The sequence below is a fragment of the Lagenorhynchus albirostris genome, chromosome 21 (assembly GCF_949774975.1).
Source record: "Lagenorhynchus albirostris chromosome 21, mLagAlb1.1, whole genome shotgun sequence".
Classification (NCBI taxonomy): domain Eukaryota; kingdom Metazoa; phylum Chordata; class Mammalia; order Artiodactyla; family Delphinidae; genus Lagenorhynchus; species Lagenorhynchus albirostris.
The window spans coordinates 22663758-22683563 of NC_083115.1; the positions used below are offsets into that span (position 1 = coordinate 22663758).

General features: G+C 40.1%; 1 protein-coding gene across 1 annotated transcript in view; it reads right to left on the minus strand.

The window, feature by feature from the left end:
- Positions 1-12726: 12726 nt before the first annotated feature.
- STOX2 (storkhead box 2) overlaps positions 12727-19806 on the minus strand; it is a 106033-nt gene continuing 98953 nt past the window's right edge. Inside the window, exon 4 of the mRNA XM_060136484.1 lies at positions 12727-17059. Within this exon, the coding sequence (XP_059992467.1) occupies positions 16864-17059 (196 nt within the window). The 3' untranslated portion in view covers positions 12727-16863. The remainder of the gene's footprint in view (positions 17060-19806) is intronic.

The window sequence follows — 19806 nt, forward strand, 5'->3', positions numbered from 1 at the left end:
GATGGTTTTAAGTCAAAAGACAGCTGAAAGAAGTGCTCTTTTCTTTTTGATGACTTAAAAAATGAAATATTTATAGGATTTATAGAATTTTGTAAAAGCAATCATTTGCTGATTGCCAATTTGACTGTTATTTTAAATTAGGGAAAGAAGGGCTCCAGCTTTTGTGTGTTAAAAATTGTAACTGTTTCTCGGGGGCTTGAGACAAAAACTCATTTTATTGATGCTTATGACATATTCTCAGCTATTCATCTTTAACAGTAAAGGCAGAGCATTCCGTCTAAGTTCTAGCATTCAGTGAGAATCTAAACATTTTCCCCCAATATTCGTTTATTACAGACAATTTCTGGTTCAGTGAAAGTGCATGGCATTACAAGACAACATTTGAAACGCTAGGGAGAAATATTTTTTCACCTATTTATCATCCTACAGTGTTTTCATTTTCTGCTGACTGTTATGACTTGAGAATAGACAGCCTCACTCAGGGCGGGGGTGGGAAGCTATTTATGAATAGTTTGTGATTTGGAGCAGCTGCTCTTCACCATGTATCATCCTTTTCTTGATAAGCATGTTTTCACGAAAAGCTACCACTAATAAGCGGGTGCGTGCTAAACAAACCGCAGCAGAGCTGTTACCTTGAAAGAAAGATGTCAGATAAAAAGCTCCTCCAGGTTGAAGTATCCTTGAGTTTCTTCATTATAAGAGAATAATAATTCTGAAAACACGTTGCATCTTGGGAGTCTAATGTTCCGGATAGAGAAGAATACTGTCAAGTAGTTTCCATGCAGCTTTCACTCTGGACTCAAACGAAGAACATAATGAGAGGTGGCATCCTCACGGGAATTAGAAATGCTTTCATTCAACCTGTACAAACAGGCTGAAAATATCTGGGTTGTATTGGAAATGTTTTCCTACCGAGCTGGAGACCTAATCATACTTGCACTGTGCTTCGTACTTGAGAATGACGAAGTGGGAACAATTCTGAATTGGAATATGCTGTTGCTGGCCATCTAGATGAAAAAGATATATAAGCCAAAGAGTTCCTTTTTCTCAAGACGTTTATAAGAAATGGCTAACTCAGTTTCCCATGGTGTACTTCTAAAGGTGAAAAAGCCAAGAAATCCGTTATCCTAATACTATTTTATTAAAACTTAATTAGGAGATGTGCGATACCCTTGCCTGCTGAAGGCTCAGTCAATAGGCAGAATAATTCCCCAGATTATACACCAGAACCTAACCCTTGAATACAAATGGTAAAGGAAAGGATACAGTTGCAAAAAATACCAAAATGAAATGACCTTTAAATACGTTAGAAACTAAATTTTATTATAACTTCTGGAGGGAGTGTAATTGGACTCAACAAATTGGGAATGGTAATTTGACAATATATTTTAAAAGCCTTAAACATGCATAGAGCTTTTGACCTAGGAATTCTAATCTCAGGAAACATTCAGATTTCTTCAAGGATGTATATTGCAGCCTAAAAATTCCAACATCAGGAAAACGTTTAAAGAAAAGTCCGACAATGAGAAACAGAAGGAAAATGATTCAAGGAAAGACCCATTATGCAGCCATTTAGAGGAATATGGTGGAAGAAAATTTAAAGTCATGAGAAACGTTCACGACAACTATGGAAAAAAGCACGTTAACAAAAATAGTTTGGACTACGTGGTCCCAATTTTGTTTAAAGATGTTGTAAAAATGTTAAAAAGAAATGCATACTGTATAATACTTGCGATCATCTTTGGTTGATATGATGATGCATAATTCTCGTTTGCTTCTTTTCTGCTTTCTTGTAATTTTCAGATTTCCTATAATAAACATATATTTGTTTTTAATTAAAAAAAGAATTAACATCAGTGAGGCATAACGAACAGACCAGACATTCCAAATGTTTATCTGTTCCCCACCTATGAATGGCTGTCCCATTCCTCACACTATTTGTGTGATACTGCACCACTATTGTTTGTACGTGTGAATACATACCTGTGTGCTGGAATCTTTCCGGCCAAGTACAATGCAGTGGTCATGTGGTACAAGGGGGTCAGTGGTTCAACGACAAGGCTAGTGATGGTTCAGGAGAGATTTGTATTATAAGCTTAATTCTAATTTTACTCGTTATTTTTCAAATATATAAATATGTTCTATCTCAAATATTTTTCAAATATCAGTGTTTTTGTTTAAAAAATTACTGGTAATAATGCTTCCCTAGGACTACTGATAAGAATGCCCCCCGCCCCCCGCCCCAAGAATATGTCACGAACAGAACCACAAGTTTTTGCTTAGAAACTTCTTGAAAGAATGGACCTTCATTTCATAGGCTCTTCATTTAGCTAGCCACTCCTTGAAACAAAACAGAATAAAATGACATATGTTGAGGGGAATTTGGTATAAAGTCAACCCAGAGCAAGGCTTAAAATTTTTTCTTAGCTGATTTTTAGTATTTGGGAGTAATAGGCAAGGATTTTGTTAGAACTCCCTGGTTAGGTTTTTAAAATAGTCACCGCTACAAAATGAGTTAGTCACATCTGGGGACACTCTTGTAGGCAGATATGACAAAGATGGTCAAGAAATCAAAATCAAGGACTTGTTTTAAAAGTGTGTGGTGGGGTGGAGGGAGAGAAATGAGCATATTAAAAGGTACAGACTGCCAGTTATAAGATGAATAAGTCCTAGGGACGTCATGTGCAGCCTGATAAATAGAATTAACACTGCTGTCAGCTATATAGGAAAGTTGCAAAGAGAGCAAATCCTGAGCTCTCAACACAAGGAAAAATTTTTTCTATTTCTTTAATCTTATATCTATATGAGATAATGGATGTTCACTAACCTTTTTGTGGGAATTACTTCATGATGTATGTAAGTCAAATCTTTATTATTTAAGTACACCTTAAACTTATATAGTGCTGTATGTCAACTGTATCTCAATAAAACTGAAAGAAAACAATTTGAACCTCATGTATTTATCTAGCTTTGCAAAACCTAGTCTACAACTAGAGGGCCCTAAATTTTAAAAAGGCATCTGCTTTCATGGACTACATTTTTGGGGTGATAGTTTTTTAAAGTCTATAGTTGAGATATATTTATTACAAATAATGGTAAGAATTGATTAAGTGCAACATGAATTGACAAGCACTAGATTTCCAGGTACAGTAGGAAGTATCTGAAGATTCTCACTTAGATTCTGAGGGCAAATGAGTTAGTTGCGACAGATCATTTGGGAAGAATATTCAATTACGAAAGTAATGACTAAGGAAAAAGAATCAAGCACCAGCTTATACTGCGTCCACGTGATTCGTTTGTCTTCCCTGTATGATGACTCTTACTCCGCCCTTAAAAGAAGAAACAGTCCTTACCTTTAATCCTGGATTTCCCCCCTCTTAATCCTACCTCTTCTGAAGAAATTCTGGATTGCATTTTATTGAGACCAGGAGATTGTTTTTGCTCTGGAAAGCAGGAAGCACATAGATCTGCAACTTGAAAAATTAAGAAGTCTTTTTATACTCAAGAGAAATGTGAAAGCTTCAGAGTTTAGCCCCATCAGAGGTGAAGTGTCCAGAAAGTGCTGTGGGGAAGGGAAGGACTTAGTTGCCCAGGGAGGATTAAAACACAGGACGCACCTCGCTCACAATTTATGACCTTTCTTTGGTTCACTGTATTCTTAAACATTTTATGTTTTCATAAACAGTGCTCTGACTTTGAAGTAACATACGCTTACTGTAGAAAAATTAGAATATACGGAAAACTAAAATTAAGAGGTGGATTTCACAGAGGCAAGACTTTTAAGAAGAGTGGAATTAGAAGCCTCTGTTCAAGTTACCTGCAAAATCTCCCCGAGGGAACTAGATTGTGTCATCGTTGAAGTCACCTTGACCCACAACCATACCCCAGGGTAGGACCCACATCCCCATTTCTGAACCCTGGTGCCACAGAGAATAACATGGCTCCAGCACGCCTGCCCAACAGGCCAATCTCCAACACCACAGCTGAACTAGAGCTCGAGGGGAATTTGGTATAAAGTCAACCCAGAGCAAGGCTTAAAATTTTTTTGTAGCTAATTTGAGTATTTGGGAGTAATAGCAAGGACTTTGTTAGAACTCCCTGGTTAGGCTTTTAAAATAAGTCACTGCTACAAAATGAGTTAGTCACATCTGGGGACACTCTTGTAGGCAGATACGACAAAGATGGTCAAGAAATCAAAATCAAGGACTTGTTTTAAAAGTGTGTGATGGGGTGGAGGGGAGAGCAATGAGCATATTAAAATGAAAAATTAGCTGTAGTCAAGATCTCACAGATGCAAAAAGAGAAATAGCAGGAGGTTCGGGGAAGAAATGACAAGAAACAGAAAGAAAAACATGTGGCTAAGATGGGCGAGCAAACCCCTGAAATCGAGAGCGCAAGTTTTCTGTTATACTTCTCTGGATTGTTTGCATAAACAATAGTCAGCTGTCTTTAGATCTGAGATACGCTTAAAAGGAAACATATTGTGTCCGTGGCCACAAACAACCCCACCACTTTGGGGAAGAGCTGCCCCTCACCAGCAGCCTCTTATTCCCCCGCAAAAGGACCCCCCACATGCCACTGAGTGAGCTTTGCCCCTTTCCCACGTCAGACAGTGGTTCATTCAATGGCTCCCGAGTCACAGCCCAAGAGCAAAGGATGGGGATGCCCTTGGAAGAAGGGACTAAAGCTTCCCATTAGCTTTAAATCTTTGAACAACTTTCTGACCCTTCAAAAGCCATGCCCTCGTTACTGGTGTTCTTTTGTGAAAGGGAAGACGCACTGAGGCAAAGCAGCAGTAACAGTAGGAAGCCCACCTCCAGAAGGCAACTTAGGTCAGAAGCAGACACGAGCAAAGCCCCCGAGGTTGTTGAGATCCTGCCTGAAGCCATCTCACCGAGCCCATTCCTTGCACAGCCCAGCCTACCAAAGATTTCCAAGCTCATAAGGGCCACCAAGAAACAGTCACAAGAGAAGGTCCTCCCCCAACCCCAGGAAATCCAATAAGTACTATGACAGTGCCATAAATCGCTTAGCTGAGGTCATGGTTTGGGGCGGGAGTCCGAAGCCTTGACTTTAAGACAAAAATTGGAACACAGGGTTGGAAATGATAAATTTACTGCAAGAGCGGGAAAGAGGCCATACTCTTGTCAGGACGTGGAAGTGGGAAGGGATGTTCAGAGAGGCCTTGTGATAGAGAAGGCATTTGATCTGGACCTTGAAATATGGTTACAATTCACATATGCAGAGACTGGAAGTGGGGAGAAGAAAGCAGTGTCTTATCAACAAACACATGGGTATCGCTATTAAGTCAACACACCACTCTCTTTCCAAGTACTGACAGTGTGACATAAGGAAAGAGGCACATTAAATAATATTAATCATGACCCTTTCCCCTCTCACCCTTAAAATTCTTCAGCGCAAAATCCCATTAGGACCTACTAAACTCATTAATAAGTCTGTGATCTTCACAGTACTGTCATATTAAGTAAGGATAAGTTGAGGAAACGTTCCATTCTTTCCACTTTCATGTTTATCCATATTTATCTAATCAGTTTCACAAAATGCAATGGATGAACTCTTATACACATACACTGCAAATGAACAATTAAATGAATGGATGGTGATAGTGGGAGCCAGGATTCGCACTGCTGGAGTGGAGGTTATAGATTAGCCGGGGGTGGGGGTGTGGGGGTGGAGGCAGAGCGGTCTATGCAGTAATGGATACGAGCTGGATACAACAGTATGAACTCACATTCAGCTTACTAGAGATACAGACGTTCCATCTGGAAGTATTTATAGACATGTACATGTACACAGGTTAGTATACACGCAGGTGTCTCCTTGTTCTATCAGTTGAGAGGGCTTAGAAATTATGGCTCTCCGATACTGGTGGGCACACCGACCACCTAGATCTTGGTTTCTAATATCATCTTTCAGTAAAAGAAACTAGGGTTCCTTGGAGAAGTGACTGATTCCGAGACTGGAGTGGGATATACAGAATGAGCCTAGAGCATCCTATAGTGCCAGGAAGTTAGGACATGCTCAACAAACGAACAGACAACCACAATGATGGGGGTATGCCCAAGGGATACAGAAGCCCACCAAAGGAGCAAACAATAGCAAAAGCTTGAAAAATTGAGGCATAACATAAAGTAGTAATGGACCACATCTCAGAACATAAAATAAGTATCTGTGAGCATACAGCGATGTGAATAAATTATTGTATAAATAAGTGGGGAAGAGACAAATTTCCTGTACAGAATTTCACATAATCTATTTAGATACTCTGCCCTTCAAGAGATGGAGCATAGCTCCTCACTCCTTGAGTGTGAGCTGTGCTTAGTGACTTTCTTCTAAAGAGGACCGTATGAAAACGAAGAAAAAGAGTAACTCTGCAGTGAAGAGACCTCACATTACCTGCAGCTAGGTGATCAACATTCACGTCAACAGTGGTGAGTCATACTGATAATATGCATTCCTGATACATGATGACGATGACACTTTACCTCTGTGACCCTCTCCCCATAACATGTAACCCCAGCCTAATCTTAAGAAAAGACGTACCCAAATTGAGAGCCATCGTACAAAATTCCTGACCAGTACTCCTCAAAACCGTCAAGGTCACCAAAAACAAAGTCTAAGAAACTCCCTCAGACCACAGGAGACTAAGGCAACACAACGACCGAATATAATGTGGCGTCCGAGACAGCCTCCTGGAACAGAAAAATGACGGTAGGGACAAACTGAGGGAATCTGAGTAAAGTATGGCTTTAGCTAATAATGTATCAGTATTGGTTCATTAGTTATGACCAATGTACCATCCTGAAGCAAGATATTAATAATAGGGGAAACTGGTAATGGAGTATACAGGAATTCTCTGTACTGTGGTCACAATAATTCTGTAATTCTAAAACCGTAATAAAATCTTTGTTGAAAAATGCAATGGAGGGACTTCTCCAGTGGTCCAGTGGTTAAGACTCTGTGCCTCCACTGCAGGGGGCACGGGTTCAATCCCTGGTCAGGTGACTAAGATCCTGCATGCTCCATGGTGTGGCCAAAAATAATAATAAATAAGTAAAGCATTTTTTAAAATATTTAAAAAATGCAGTGGCAGTGCTTTGCTCTCAATAAGCTGTCTACAAAATATTCTGACTGCTGAAGTCTTTAGGGAATTCTCTCCAAGTATTGGTAGTTCTATCAACTGGCTAGAGCAAAAGTCAATTGTAAAAGATAAGCTCTATTGTGCCCGTTTGGCTGACTTCTTAGGCGGCCAGATGGAGCCCCCCCACCATCCATCTAATTAGATCCCTTTTAAAGACAGGAGACACGGAAGGGAAACAACTGGAAATGGCATCTTCTGTTCCCAAGGTCATCTCTCTATCCCTGAGAACCTTGAAACCTTCCCAGTCTGAATATCGATCCTTTGACATTCAACACGGATGTCCCATGAACTACCATCAAAAACATATGAAGGGACGAAAGAGAAAAAAACCCTTGTCTTTTCCAGTCCATTTAGGATTTCTTAATCTGTCACACGTCTTGTCAACAATGACAAGCAATATGAAGCTGGACTATGTAGGGCAGACCAATTGCTACCTCTGCAATCTGATAGGATAGCAAAAGGGGAAATGTCATGATTGTGGAAGATATTCAAGAATGACATTTTAAATGCTAGAACCATTGAGCTGTTATTGATGTTAAAGGAGGTGCCTTTCAGGGGGAATTTTCCCCCGCAATATAAGATAGAGTAAAGAATGGCAGATGCTGGCTTGAAGCACAGATGCAAGAGGGTTCAAAAATAATTTCCTGGGCTTCCCTGGTGGCGCAGTAGTTGAGAGTCCGCCTGCCGATGCAGGGCACATGGGTTCGTGCCCCGGTCCGGGAAGATCCCACATGCCGTGGAGCGGCTGGGCCCGTGAGCCATGGCCGCTGAGCCTGTGCGTCCGGAGCCCGTGCTCCGCAACGGGAGAGGCCGCAACAGTGAGAGGCCCGCGTACCACACACACACACACACATTTCCCAAGCTAACAAATTCTCAGTACATCATTAAAACGGAGTTACACTCTATCTTTCTGCATGACATCTCCTTTTGTTTTGTTGCCATTTACAGACTATAAAAAATACAGAGATCTTTGGTCTAATGCAATATCTATGTATGTATCTATTTAATCATCTATCTATCATCTATCTATTCATCTACCTAATCGTCTATCTACCCATCCATCTAATCGTCTATCTACTGATCATCTGTCTATCTATCCATCCATCCATCCAATCGTCTATCATGTATCTATAGCATATATCTATCTATCTATCTATTTATATCTCTGAAAGTTTCTGGTGATTTCTCAGGCCTTTGATGAATCAGCTGGTAGTAGATTTATATCTAAGTGTTGGAGAACAAAAGACTCTTGGTGCAAAGGTGAATGGAAATGAGTTTGAGGAAAGATAGTGGCCTTTGGAAATAAGGAGTGTAAGGCACTATAAATGTGAAAATATAAGTGCTAGTAATCAATTGTAGTTATATACAAAATTACTATGTATATAACTTTTATATTATACCTAATATATACAATTTATATACAATTGTGTGCAAGATATACAATGTTATATTAATTATATTAATATATATGTCATATTAACATAAGATAATAATTATTATTAATACAATTAGTGTTATAGTCTATATATTCTACTATATTATTATATACATTATTATATAAAAAATTGAGATCAGGAAGGAGTTCAAACATTAATAGACAAGAAAGCGTAACAAACAAAAATTCTTAGTTTTATACAGAGAAAAGAGTAATAAGGTGAAATAAACCCAAGGTAATAGAAAAGAACAATGATGTCCAGAACTTTATAACAAGGAAGGAAGAGAAACAAGGGGGACATGAGGTGGCCTTGGAGGCACGTGTTTGAGGACTTTGGGGGCTGCCTAAGTAACCCACATACACATTCACCTAGACAAGCCCAGCCTGGCACACCCACTCCAGTTGAGCCACAGACACGAGTCCTAGATCCGACGCTGAGGAAGAGAGAATCTGCTCTTCACTGAACATCAGTAGTTCAGTTTTGCCCTTTGAATTCCCAAACGAACACCTCTGGCCTTACTTCTCTCATTTAACACATTGCCCCTCCCTCCCCCTCTTACCATCACACGTCTAATGCAACGCTTCTAAGAAGATCACCCCAAACCCTACCCAGCCTATCTTGCGTGCAGGTGCCTTGGATTTTTCTTGAAATTCCTGCGCGGTGTGTTAGGATCTGTGAACGCTAATCACACACACTTATTCCATGTGTTCGATGACTAGCTATTTGCTTTACAGGAAAAATCTGGAGCCATGGAACCCAAAGAGGGGGAATATCGCTAAAGCCAAGTATTCCAGTAGTAGGGATAAGATTTCACAGTTAAATACATGATTAAAGTCACCAGGTGAATAACTTTATTATTCAGTGGCTCTCGATTCCACAGCTGTAACAACAGAGATGGCAAATACCAAGGACTCTGCTTGGATTTTCTTTACAGAGGAAAAAACCCCCAACCACTCCAAACACTTAAAAATAAATTAAAACCACACCATTTCCTTTGGAAAGAAAAGATTTATATGAACTGTGACCATTCTTGCAAAGGAGTCAGAATCCTGCCTTCCAGCTTCTTAGTGAGTCACTACATTTCCTTCATGTGTGCAGCTCACTGGAAGGTTCTCAAAGGAACAGACAATTACCTCTCCTCCAACACAGAGGTTTTTGGTCCTAGCAGAAAACTCACAATGTACTTCCAGTATCCTTGTTTTTCCTAGCTCCATGCTTGAAAAAAAATGAAGCGTCTGTATTGAGACAGTTTAAAATACATATAGACAAACTTAACATAGCTAAAATAAGGCTTGTCCTTCAAAGTAGTCACCTTGGGTTTTCCACACTTACCCAAATGACACTGTCATGGTTCAAAACATTTTGGGAAGCCTGCTTTGAGTATTGCCTTTACAAGACAATTAGGCTCAACGTTACAGCTCATATACTGGTTTTGACTAATAATGTTGTTTCCTAGCTTAACCGTCTGCTCGACAGCAGATAACTTTTGGTTTGCAAAAATCAGGTGCATTCCCCCAGGGCAGTGGTGACTCTTGCCGCCACTGGGGAGAGTCAGAGCAGTGCAGAATAGACTCTGAGGGCAATGAAACATGGAAGCACTCCAAACTGGTGCAAGGGCCTCACTGGAAGACGTGAGGAGCCTCTGAGTACGTTCTGGAGAGGGGATCACATTTGTTTGGGGGTAGCAGTTGTGATATGAGTGATAGCAAAACAAAATGAGAAAACCAACCGCATTATAATTTCATTTATAAAACTTAATTATATGCATCCATAAGCCTCACTCAGTCTCAAATTCCAATAGCTAGCTAAAAATGGGATTTTTCAACATTCCTCGAAAAATTTTGATCAGAAATTTCCATTTTCAGTTGTTTTAATTCAAAAGCTCTAATAACCAAGATTGTGCAATAAAAATTTGTTATGACATCAAATTAATTGAGGAGAGAAATAAAGTGGTCTCATGTAAGATATTTTCTCTCAAGTACTAAAAAAAAAAAAAATCCACTTAGACATATAACCAAATGTTATTTAATATCTTAAAAAGTAACACAATCCAAAATGGATATTTCACACAACACTACATAAACATGAACACAATATTACCATATGGAGGGACTTTCAAATATAGACTTACAAAAATCCCTGTGCTTTTTTTTCTTTTAAGTTATTATACTAAGCATGACAAGTAATCATCATTTACAATATGGTACACTGACACGATAAAAACCATGTTACAAATGTGCTGTTATAAATCAGTAACATTAGGGAAGACATTTCATGAACTGTAATTATTTCATATGAAATACTATACAATATAAACAGAACATCCATCTTGGATGACCTTTACAGCAACCAGAGACCAAGTCATTTAAAAATTTTTTTTTCAGTGCAAACACATTTTATTCAAGGCAGTCTTGGCTGCAAAACTCCTTTCTAACATACAGTAAATCCCACTTGCACTTCTTAATTCATTTACCCTAATGCAATAGTCACATTCAGTCACTCAGAGAAAGATACCTGCAGAATTATGATCCCTTTAAACTTAATGTTGAAATTTAATTCTCTTCTAGACAGTTGTATCTATGTCAACTACGCTAAGGACCTTCATTTGTAGCTGTCAGTACTTACATGAAGGTGACCCTAGGGCAGCTCTAGTCCTAACCCATCCTTGTGTGCACAATACCACACTGCTTTGCCCTTCCAATGTGGAAACCACAGCGGTGTATCGGTATGTAAGTGGGGGGATGGGAAGGAGGCAGGGAGGGTGGACCTCGGAAGCAAGGAGCCGTAAGTGCGTACACCAAGATGAACTTCCTGTAACTGCAGAGGATTCGTGTTGGAGGAGACCTCAGATCTCAGATTTGGTAGCTCTTTTTGGTGGGCGCAAGGGAATAGGCATGGCAAAGCCAGCCTCTGGACAGGGAGGGAGGCAGCCGTACACGGACCAAGCAAGCTCTTAGCCTTACACTGGCTTCCAGAGTCATTGCTGCCTCACCTAGGAAACCCCCTTTCCCTAGTTGGCAGGGCGTGTGTGTGTGTGTGTGTGTGTGTGTGTGTGTGTGTGTTCACACTTGAAGCCAGCAACGAGCAGACAAAGCCCTGTAACTGATCATAAATACACAATCATCATCAGAAGGTTTAGTTCCCCTTGTGCCTTGTAGAATTCTGAACCTTGCAAATCAGCAACTGTAAGTCCTAGGACAAGTGTAAGAACACAGGATTCTGTGTGAGAGGGGCACTGGCTGGGGAATCCCTCCCTGGGATGTTGCTGTAAAAGACGCAGAGATTAACTCCATCAGGGAGACGCCAATGTCTATTTCCAACACACCGGGAAATTTAATAACGAACTTTCTCATGGATGTAACTTATGAAATGTCTCCCAAATAAAAATCTATGGCAAAACATTGGATGTATCCTCAATACTGTAAGACCTTCCGAGAGAGTTGACAGAGTGATGGCTGATTCTTTTATCTTACTTGGCAAAGATCAGACTGATAGTAACCTCTTTCCTGCCCGTATTTTACTAACCCAGAGCAAAGCAATGTCTTCCATGGCTTTTGCATTCATTTTTCCTGTGTTCTAGCTTCCTCAAGCCCTCAACGTGTGCAGAAATTTGCTCAACAGAAGAGTATGGGTGGGAGGGGCCTGGGGGGCTGGGGAGTGGGGGGGAAGGAAGGGATCGCTTCTGCGGGGGTCCACTGTCACCTGACAGCGCGCTGATAGCTGGTTCTGTGACTGGCCTGTGATACACGGAGAAGGTCCCCGACCAGGATCTTTCATCTCACAATTTGAGAAAAAAACGCTTAGAACTAGATCAGCTTCCCTGGGAAATCCAGATTCTTCAAAGTAGGGCTCAACAGAGTGTACTGAATTTCAGTTGTGCTAATGAGAAGCACTGTGCAGAGTACTTGATAACGTTTTTAATGAAAATTTCTGTCTCAGCACCTTCCACTGCCAGGAGCAGTCGTGTTCCTGAAAGACAGTATTTTAGCACAGGATTTAGAGAAGCCCAATATGAAACTGTAAACGAGGGTGTATGTCCAGATCTACCTTGGACCACAATAGCATTTGGGTGGATTTCTGTAAAATTCCCAACACCCTGAACTTTTTGAATGAAAATGGACAAAAGTATCAAGTTGTATTCGTTTTCTTTGACTTTATTAGCACACATCAGAAAAATAGCATTGTATTTCGTGATTTCTCATGATGGTCTATCAAACAGATAGAAAATAGATCACTGATAGCTGCCACTGTGTTTCTGGGTAATCTTATGTCACTCCTCCTGTTTATTCATTTCAAGTATGGGTATTACAAATAGGACCTGCTTTGTTAATTGTGAATCCGAATGCTTTGGAAGCACTTTGAGATCCCAGCATGAGTTTGCAAAGTCCTCATAGGTTGTTGTTGGTTTTTAATCAAGCTCCAAATACTGCCCGTGTTATAAACTGTTAGACTTTTCAAATCAAGATCACTATTGTACTGTGAGCAATATGCCTTTCATTTAAGTTCAAAACTTTATTTTCAAGTACACTTTGTGGTGATAAGTGGTTTATCCTGGGTAGAATTTTACAAAGCTGTGCAACCTAAAAAACAAACAATGCTTTCGTTACCGCTGAACGGGTTTTTTTTTTTTCTCCCCATGGTGACTGCAATATAATTTAAATTTATATTTTAGAAATGCTGGTTGGGTTATGAAAAAGGGAGACTGGGGAACAGCTGGTGTTCAGATTGTTGTGACTCCAGATTAACTCTCAATGGATGCTTCCTGAACTTGAACTTCACAACACTGGAGAAGCCTTCATTTGTTAATTTTATCCAGCTAAGTCCTTTTTCTGCTCTTCTTGTTTCCTTTTTTTGATGGACCCCTCCCCCTTTTCATATGCTTATGAAGATCCCCTGAGATGTGCAAAATATATAAAATGAAATATGAATTATGGAACAGAAGTTGTGGATACAACGCACAGCTCTTTTAATTCAAATGAAGTCTGAGCTCGATATGGTAGCATGCAAGTAGTGAGGCCCAAAGTGCTTCGAAGTTGGCAGTCCAAATTTCTGGTGTGTCTTGTGACCGAAAACCTAGAATTCAGATCAGATTTTATAGGCGTCAATAGCTTGCTAAATTATGATTATCAAGTGGCTCTTCGCCGGAGAGAACTCATAGCAGGAATGAGGTCCGGGGCCGGTGGCAGGAGCCGGGGCAGGGGAGACAAGAAATTTAAACTTCCTTTTTTCATTCACAACAAATTCAAGTGTGCTTTTGTGGGGAAGAAGAGAGACAGGTTTACAGATGAGAGTGAAATAATGCCGTCAGAGAAAAACCATGGCAATGAAACAGTCACAAGTCCACGTAATCACTGACACACACACAGAACGCCATGGCCTAATGGTTAAGAAAGTTTTCAACTTTGCTTTTCCAAACAATACACTTGAACGCACTGCTGCCGCTTCATCAAATTTATGGAGGTAGTTATATGTAAAAATAAAAATTACCATAAAGTAATATGCTGTATCATAATAATACATACGTGTGCAAAATGCCGACAGATGGGTTGACCCTTTAAAGTTGAACACTACACAGAGATTCAACCAGATTCAGTTTTGTAAACCTTTCAGTTGATAAACTCTAAGTGAAGTCTAGATAAGCAGCCATGGGCCACAAAGCTATCGTTTCCTGGAGGAAAAGGATGCTGGCAAAGCTTGGAGTGGGTCACTGAGAACATCACTGCAGACCATCTAGGGTCATATTTGTAATGTGCTTCCCGCCACCGCTTCTCCCCCGTTCAAGAATCCCGATTCGATTCAGACGGGCATATTTCTACGTGGAACGTCTGCTCACATCATATCCTCTTTGAAGTCCATCATTTCTATGCTAATGGCTGCTGGTCTAAGGAGTTTTTTTTTTTTTTTTTTTAATCATGTACCTCATAGCATCAGGCAAAGCGTGGTACACATTTTATTCCAATGTCTTCTGTAAACCTATTTCTTGTGAAATATTGATAAATTCATATTTTAAAGCTTCTCTTAAAGGTAATGCTTTCCTTTCCTGTTCACACAGTATTTGATTATTATAATGGCTACTTTAGGAGGATCAACTAGAGGCTGATGTATTGTTTCAATGGTTCTATTATTTATGAACTGATAGTACGACAGATGCTGGAGGGCAGGGTTTCGGGGAAAAAAAAGAATTTAGAAGAATTTAGTAATTGTGTGGCATACAACTCCCCAAGGAAACAGACTCTGTATAGTCTATCTGATACATTATCATTCCTCCCAGACAAATTTAAGCAGTGAGAGAAGAGTGCATTTCTGAGCAATCAAGGCATGCCTTGGAGGAAATAAGGCATGAGACTGAAAGCCAACTGACTTAAGCATCTTAAAGGTGCGGGAGTTTGCCAAGAAACGTGCTCATGTTTCACTATAAGCACAAAAAAAGGAATCTATACTAAACTTGATGAGTCCAGTTTGACCCAATGCAACTTCCAGATATCTGAAAAAGCATGAGTAAGGACCCAAATGTTTCAAGAAACAGTTCAACTGTGTACATGACTCCACGCTTTAAACAGATGGCTAGTGATTCAACCTAATACCGAAGCAGAAGTGTTTCACAGATTCTATGCCAATTGCTGAAATCTGAGGTGAAAATTTTTGGATATATAGTTTACAGTATATGGCTCCAAACATCACATGCCACTTAACTAAATAAAACTTTCTGTCAGACCATTTACTTGTGTCACATGTAACCCTTTTGTGGATAATTTTCCGTTATCTATAGATTTATTCCGTGGTTCTCATAAAATAAGACACGGGAACTTGGAGGTGCCTCTTTCTTAGAAGGCTGAATCTTGGTTATGTGTAATCCCTTTGCTGCTGAGAACCGTCTTTGTATTCAACATGACATATTGTAAACCAAAGCAAAACGTTAACAAACCATTCTGAAATAAGTTGGGCTAAAAACTATACATCTACCTAAAAATGCCTCCTGGAACGGGTTACGAAGTATCTGTAAACATTACTCTGGCATAGTTCATGTATGCATAATTGTCATTCTAATAAATTTTAGGGGCGTACAAGTTAGGATGACACCACACTTGCAGAATGATCACATTCTGTTGTTAATTACATGGGCACATGTATATTTCTAACCAAAAAGTATTTTACAGTTTTCTCTATAGATATCTTCCCAGGAATAAAAGGCCTGAAGTTCAACTCCCCCTAAATTTGCTCTTTCCTATAACCACTAAAAATTATCTCCCACAGCCTAATTTAGGCATTCTATTTAAAACTACATAAAATAGATTTATGTCCTTCCATTAGAAAGAATAACGTCCCCAGGCCGTAGTCTTCATTTGTATCACAAAGAACATTTTGATTTTAAACAAATTATCATATCTATTATAGTAAGATAGCATCACCGTCAAGTATCACAAGGAGGAAATGATCTTCCTTCAGTATCTGATGAACACCTCTACAGGTCCCCGTTACCTCTCCCATCACTTAGTGCTGTGCCCCAGCCAGGCTGGGAGACCCTTCCTTTGTCCATTTCAGATTCCAAGGCCTATATTCCTGTTTGTGATTATGGAAGGTTAAAAAAATCAGACAAGCATCTGTGACACTTAAAATCCTGAAAACAAACACTCCCAGTATTTGGATCACGACCCCTTCTGACACACTTCCATGGGCTCCTGCAAAATCTTGTCACGAAAACTCACAGTGCAAAATGACTGGGGCCTAAACGGTTCACACACGAAGGGCTGGGGTCCCCTTTAGTCAGTTGGCATTGATTTCCCTAAAGGTAGACCCTTGCATTTGACATTTTGTGGAGGCTTAGTTTTTGTTTTGTTTTGTCTTTTGTTTTTGGAAGTGTCAAGGATCAGTGTTCTGTGGTACCACTCGGTCACAGACTGGGAGCAACACGCATCTGTGGCATTTCAGAATGGACTTGGCAACTGCATGACATTGAAAATGCATATTACACTGACAGTGTCTAGACTTTCCTATGTGTGCTCAGTTACAATTAGTGAAGCAAAAGTATACATATCACCCCTACTGCTATTCTTGTTGCTACAGAGCCATACATGTGAAAAGCAATACTCTGAAATAAAGATTTTGTTGTTGTTGTTTTTTGCCCTAGCCTACTTAGCAGCACAGTTTAAGTCAACACAAAAACTGCCGTTGAGATGCTTGTCTTCCCGAAGATGTAAACAACAGTCCCAGTGCCGTAAACTTGGCTGTATCGAATGAGACAGGAGATCTGAGGCAGAATGACTATCACACGCTAGTAACAGAAGCTTGCAAGCAGCTGGAAGGTTTCTGTAATTTCTCAGCTTCATTTGTGGGGCTGTCCGTACTTGTTCGGAAATTGAAGGCCGGGCCAGCTCCACCGTGGGCCGGGCTCCAGGTAGGGTTCTGACGACGGTTACTTTCAACAATGCTTGATGTGTTGGAAGCCAGGCTCTCCCGAGTGCTAAAAGAGTAAAAAGGTTTTGTTTGGTTTTGTTTGGTTTGGTTTGGAACATAAATAATTATATATTGAGCCCTAGAGGAAGAGCAAATGATGCAGTTAATGGATTTCCTCTGTCGGTTCATCATGTCATGTATATACCATCTCATACTGATTATTCACATATGCTCCTCCAACTTGGACTTCGGCAGCGTTCACAAGACATGTTATAATCAGCAGCATGCTGAATAAAGGGTTTTTATACAGCTAAATAAATGTCTTCCCTTGCCTTTCACGCTCAAGGAAACACCTTCAAGATCTGATGTGCTAGATGGCTATCGCGTTCGTTTTTAAAAAAGAATAGTCTTCATAAATATACACAGGTAGTGATTTCATTTCAGGCTTGAAACTCATTGATAGAACTGCTCCTGAATAAACTCCATAATTTTACCCTGATGATTTTGTTTTCATTCTCGAGTAGCAGATTTTTGACTTTGGCGGTGAACTTCAAGTAGGCCACTAGCCAGTATGCCACACTGATGGGAATAAAATTCTTTTTAAACACTTCATACCTCTGTTTCAAACATATAATGTTATAGTAAAAAATACATTCTATTTTCAGATAAGGAATCTTAGATTTTCCCTGTGTACATTGATTTGGTAGAAATATTTTATTTTTTAAAGGATTCTTACAGAACAGAGGTGGTTTAAAGGCTTTAGTATTTCGATTTCTCTTTTAGTTTTTCTAATTTAGAAATACTTGAAGCGATTTTATTGTTCCAAGAGGTTTATAACATTTAACATGTCAGATGTGTAGGGCAACAGCAGAAATAAGATTACTTGGCCTGATTGATCAGAACTGAATGGGTTTCACGTTCAAGGTCCTCAAAATGGCAGTAAGAAACATCAGCTTACAAAGGGGTGGAAGAAACCACAATGATGCTCAAAACATCCACTCTACTGGATAGATTCAAGATGTATAAAATATTCTACAGGTGGGTCCCCATCACTGACTGAAGGTCAAACTACATAGGGGACATCCTCACAGCTCACTTTCATTCCCATCCTAAACTGATAGCAATTTTGTCTGAACATTATACCGTGGCAGCCATTCCTGACAGGCTATTTCATCCTAACCCCCTTGTGGCCTTAAGTTTGCTTCTCATCAAAAAGCCAAGAGTTAATTGTTTAAAAGGAATGTTGTTCACTGGCTACCAAAGAGACAACTGGACCCTTCCTGACTGCAGAGGGTACGTCTGGAAGGTTAATACATTCATAGAAGTGAGTTAAGTTCTCTCAGGAGGCTTATCGTAAATCTGGGCGTGCCTAGAGAATACATCATCACTAAAGCAATGGAAAGTGCTAGACTTACCTACTTACCTGCTTTACACCCCCTCTAAGAAAATTCCTCAGAGGTTTTCCAGGACTACAACTGAGGGTCAGGTGGAGGAAGGAAGAAGGGCAATAAACATGTAGAACCTCAAAGAGGTCACGGCGCGTTCCTTCAGTTTCATTCTTAATCACAGCGATAACTTTTTATGGCATTTGACTTCTCATCTTTAAAACAGGGCGAGTTATGTGTCATACCTACTCACTGAGTGACTCAGAAGAAGAAATAAGCAATAATGAGGAATCCGTACACCAAAAAGCTAGAGAAACCTAAGCTATTTCTGTAGCACATCTGGCATCTGATGAATTCAGCAGCCACTGTGGGTAGGCTTGGGAATCTATACGCTACTAATGCCGTTTTATTTCTATGGGAAAATGCATTTTGAGGTCTCAGGGATCCACTTTTAAACCAGCTTTTGAGGCGGGAGTTTAATTTATCAAGACCCTACTGTCTTCCAGGCACCATCAACACACATCATCGCAACAGATGGTCTAAGGTAGGAGTTCTCTGTACTCAGACCACCCTTGACCACGGCCAACATATTAATAGTGATAAATACATAGAGCGTTCCAGTGTCTCCAAAGGGTATATCTCATTATTGCTGTGACACTGAGTACAATGTGCGACAGTCATATGGAAGGCTGTGGATATGATGGTGAAACAGTTCATGGAGAGGGACGGTTAGCAGTAACCACAGATCTCCAATTTAAAATTCCTTACTTTTTTAAAGAGAACTAACGGAGTACGACATTAAAAATAACATCTCAGGAATTTATAGGCAGAAAAACTGAACCAAGAGGCCCTGCTGCGCCTCTTGCTGCACACGTTGCCCTTGGACCCACACTCGGATGGCACAGCACACTGTGCAGACACATCCCTGGCAGCCTGAATCCCTCTGATTTTCATATTGTGCTTATCAACCGGTTTTTGGCCTCAGATTTGGAATAGCAGGCTTTGCATGTTGGGATTTTTCATTTGCAATATTAGATCTCACAGCACAGTTTAAGTTTCTGCCTTGTTTCCTTCTCTCAGTGCCCTTTGGTTCCCAACAAGAGGGACTGAAGACTTTCGGAAATGTGGCTGGACATGACCTCTGAGCCAACACTGAAGACTGAGAGTATGAAGATCATCTTTTCTGATTTTGATTTTTCTCTTTTTTTTTGGCACGGGGAGGAGGTTAGATCGTAGCTGCTCTGTCAATTATTTACTGAAAAATCTGAGTAAACGGCCCACTTAAGATTCCTGTATCTTGCAGTGGTGGAGAGGTGTCTGCGTGATAATACTATACGGCTAAAATACTCCTCACGCTGGAGAATAAAACTCCCTGTAACTCAAATATTCTCCTTCGCAGACCATCTTCATACATCAGAAAGGTAAATTA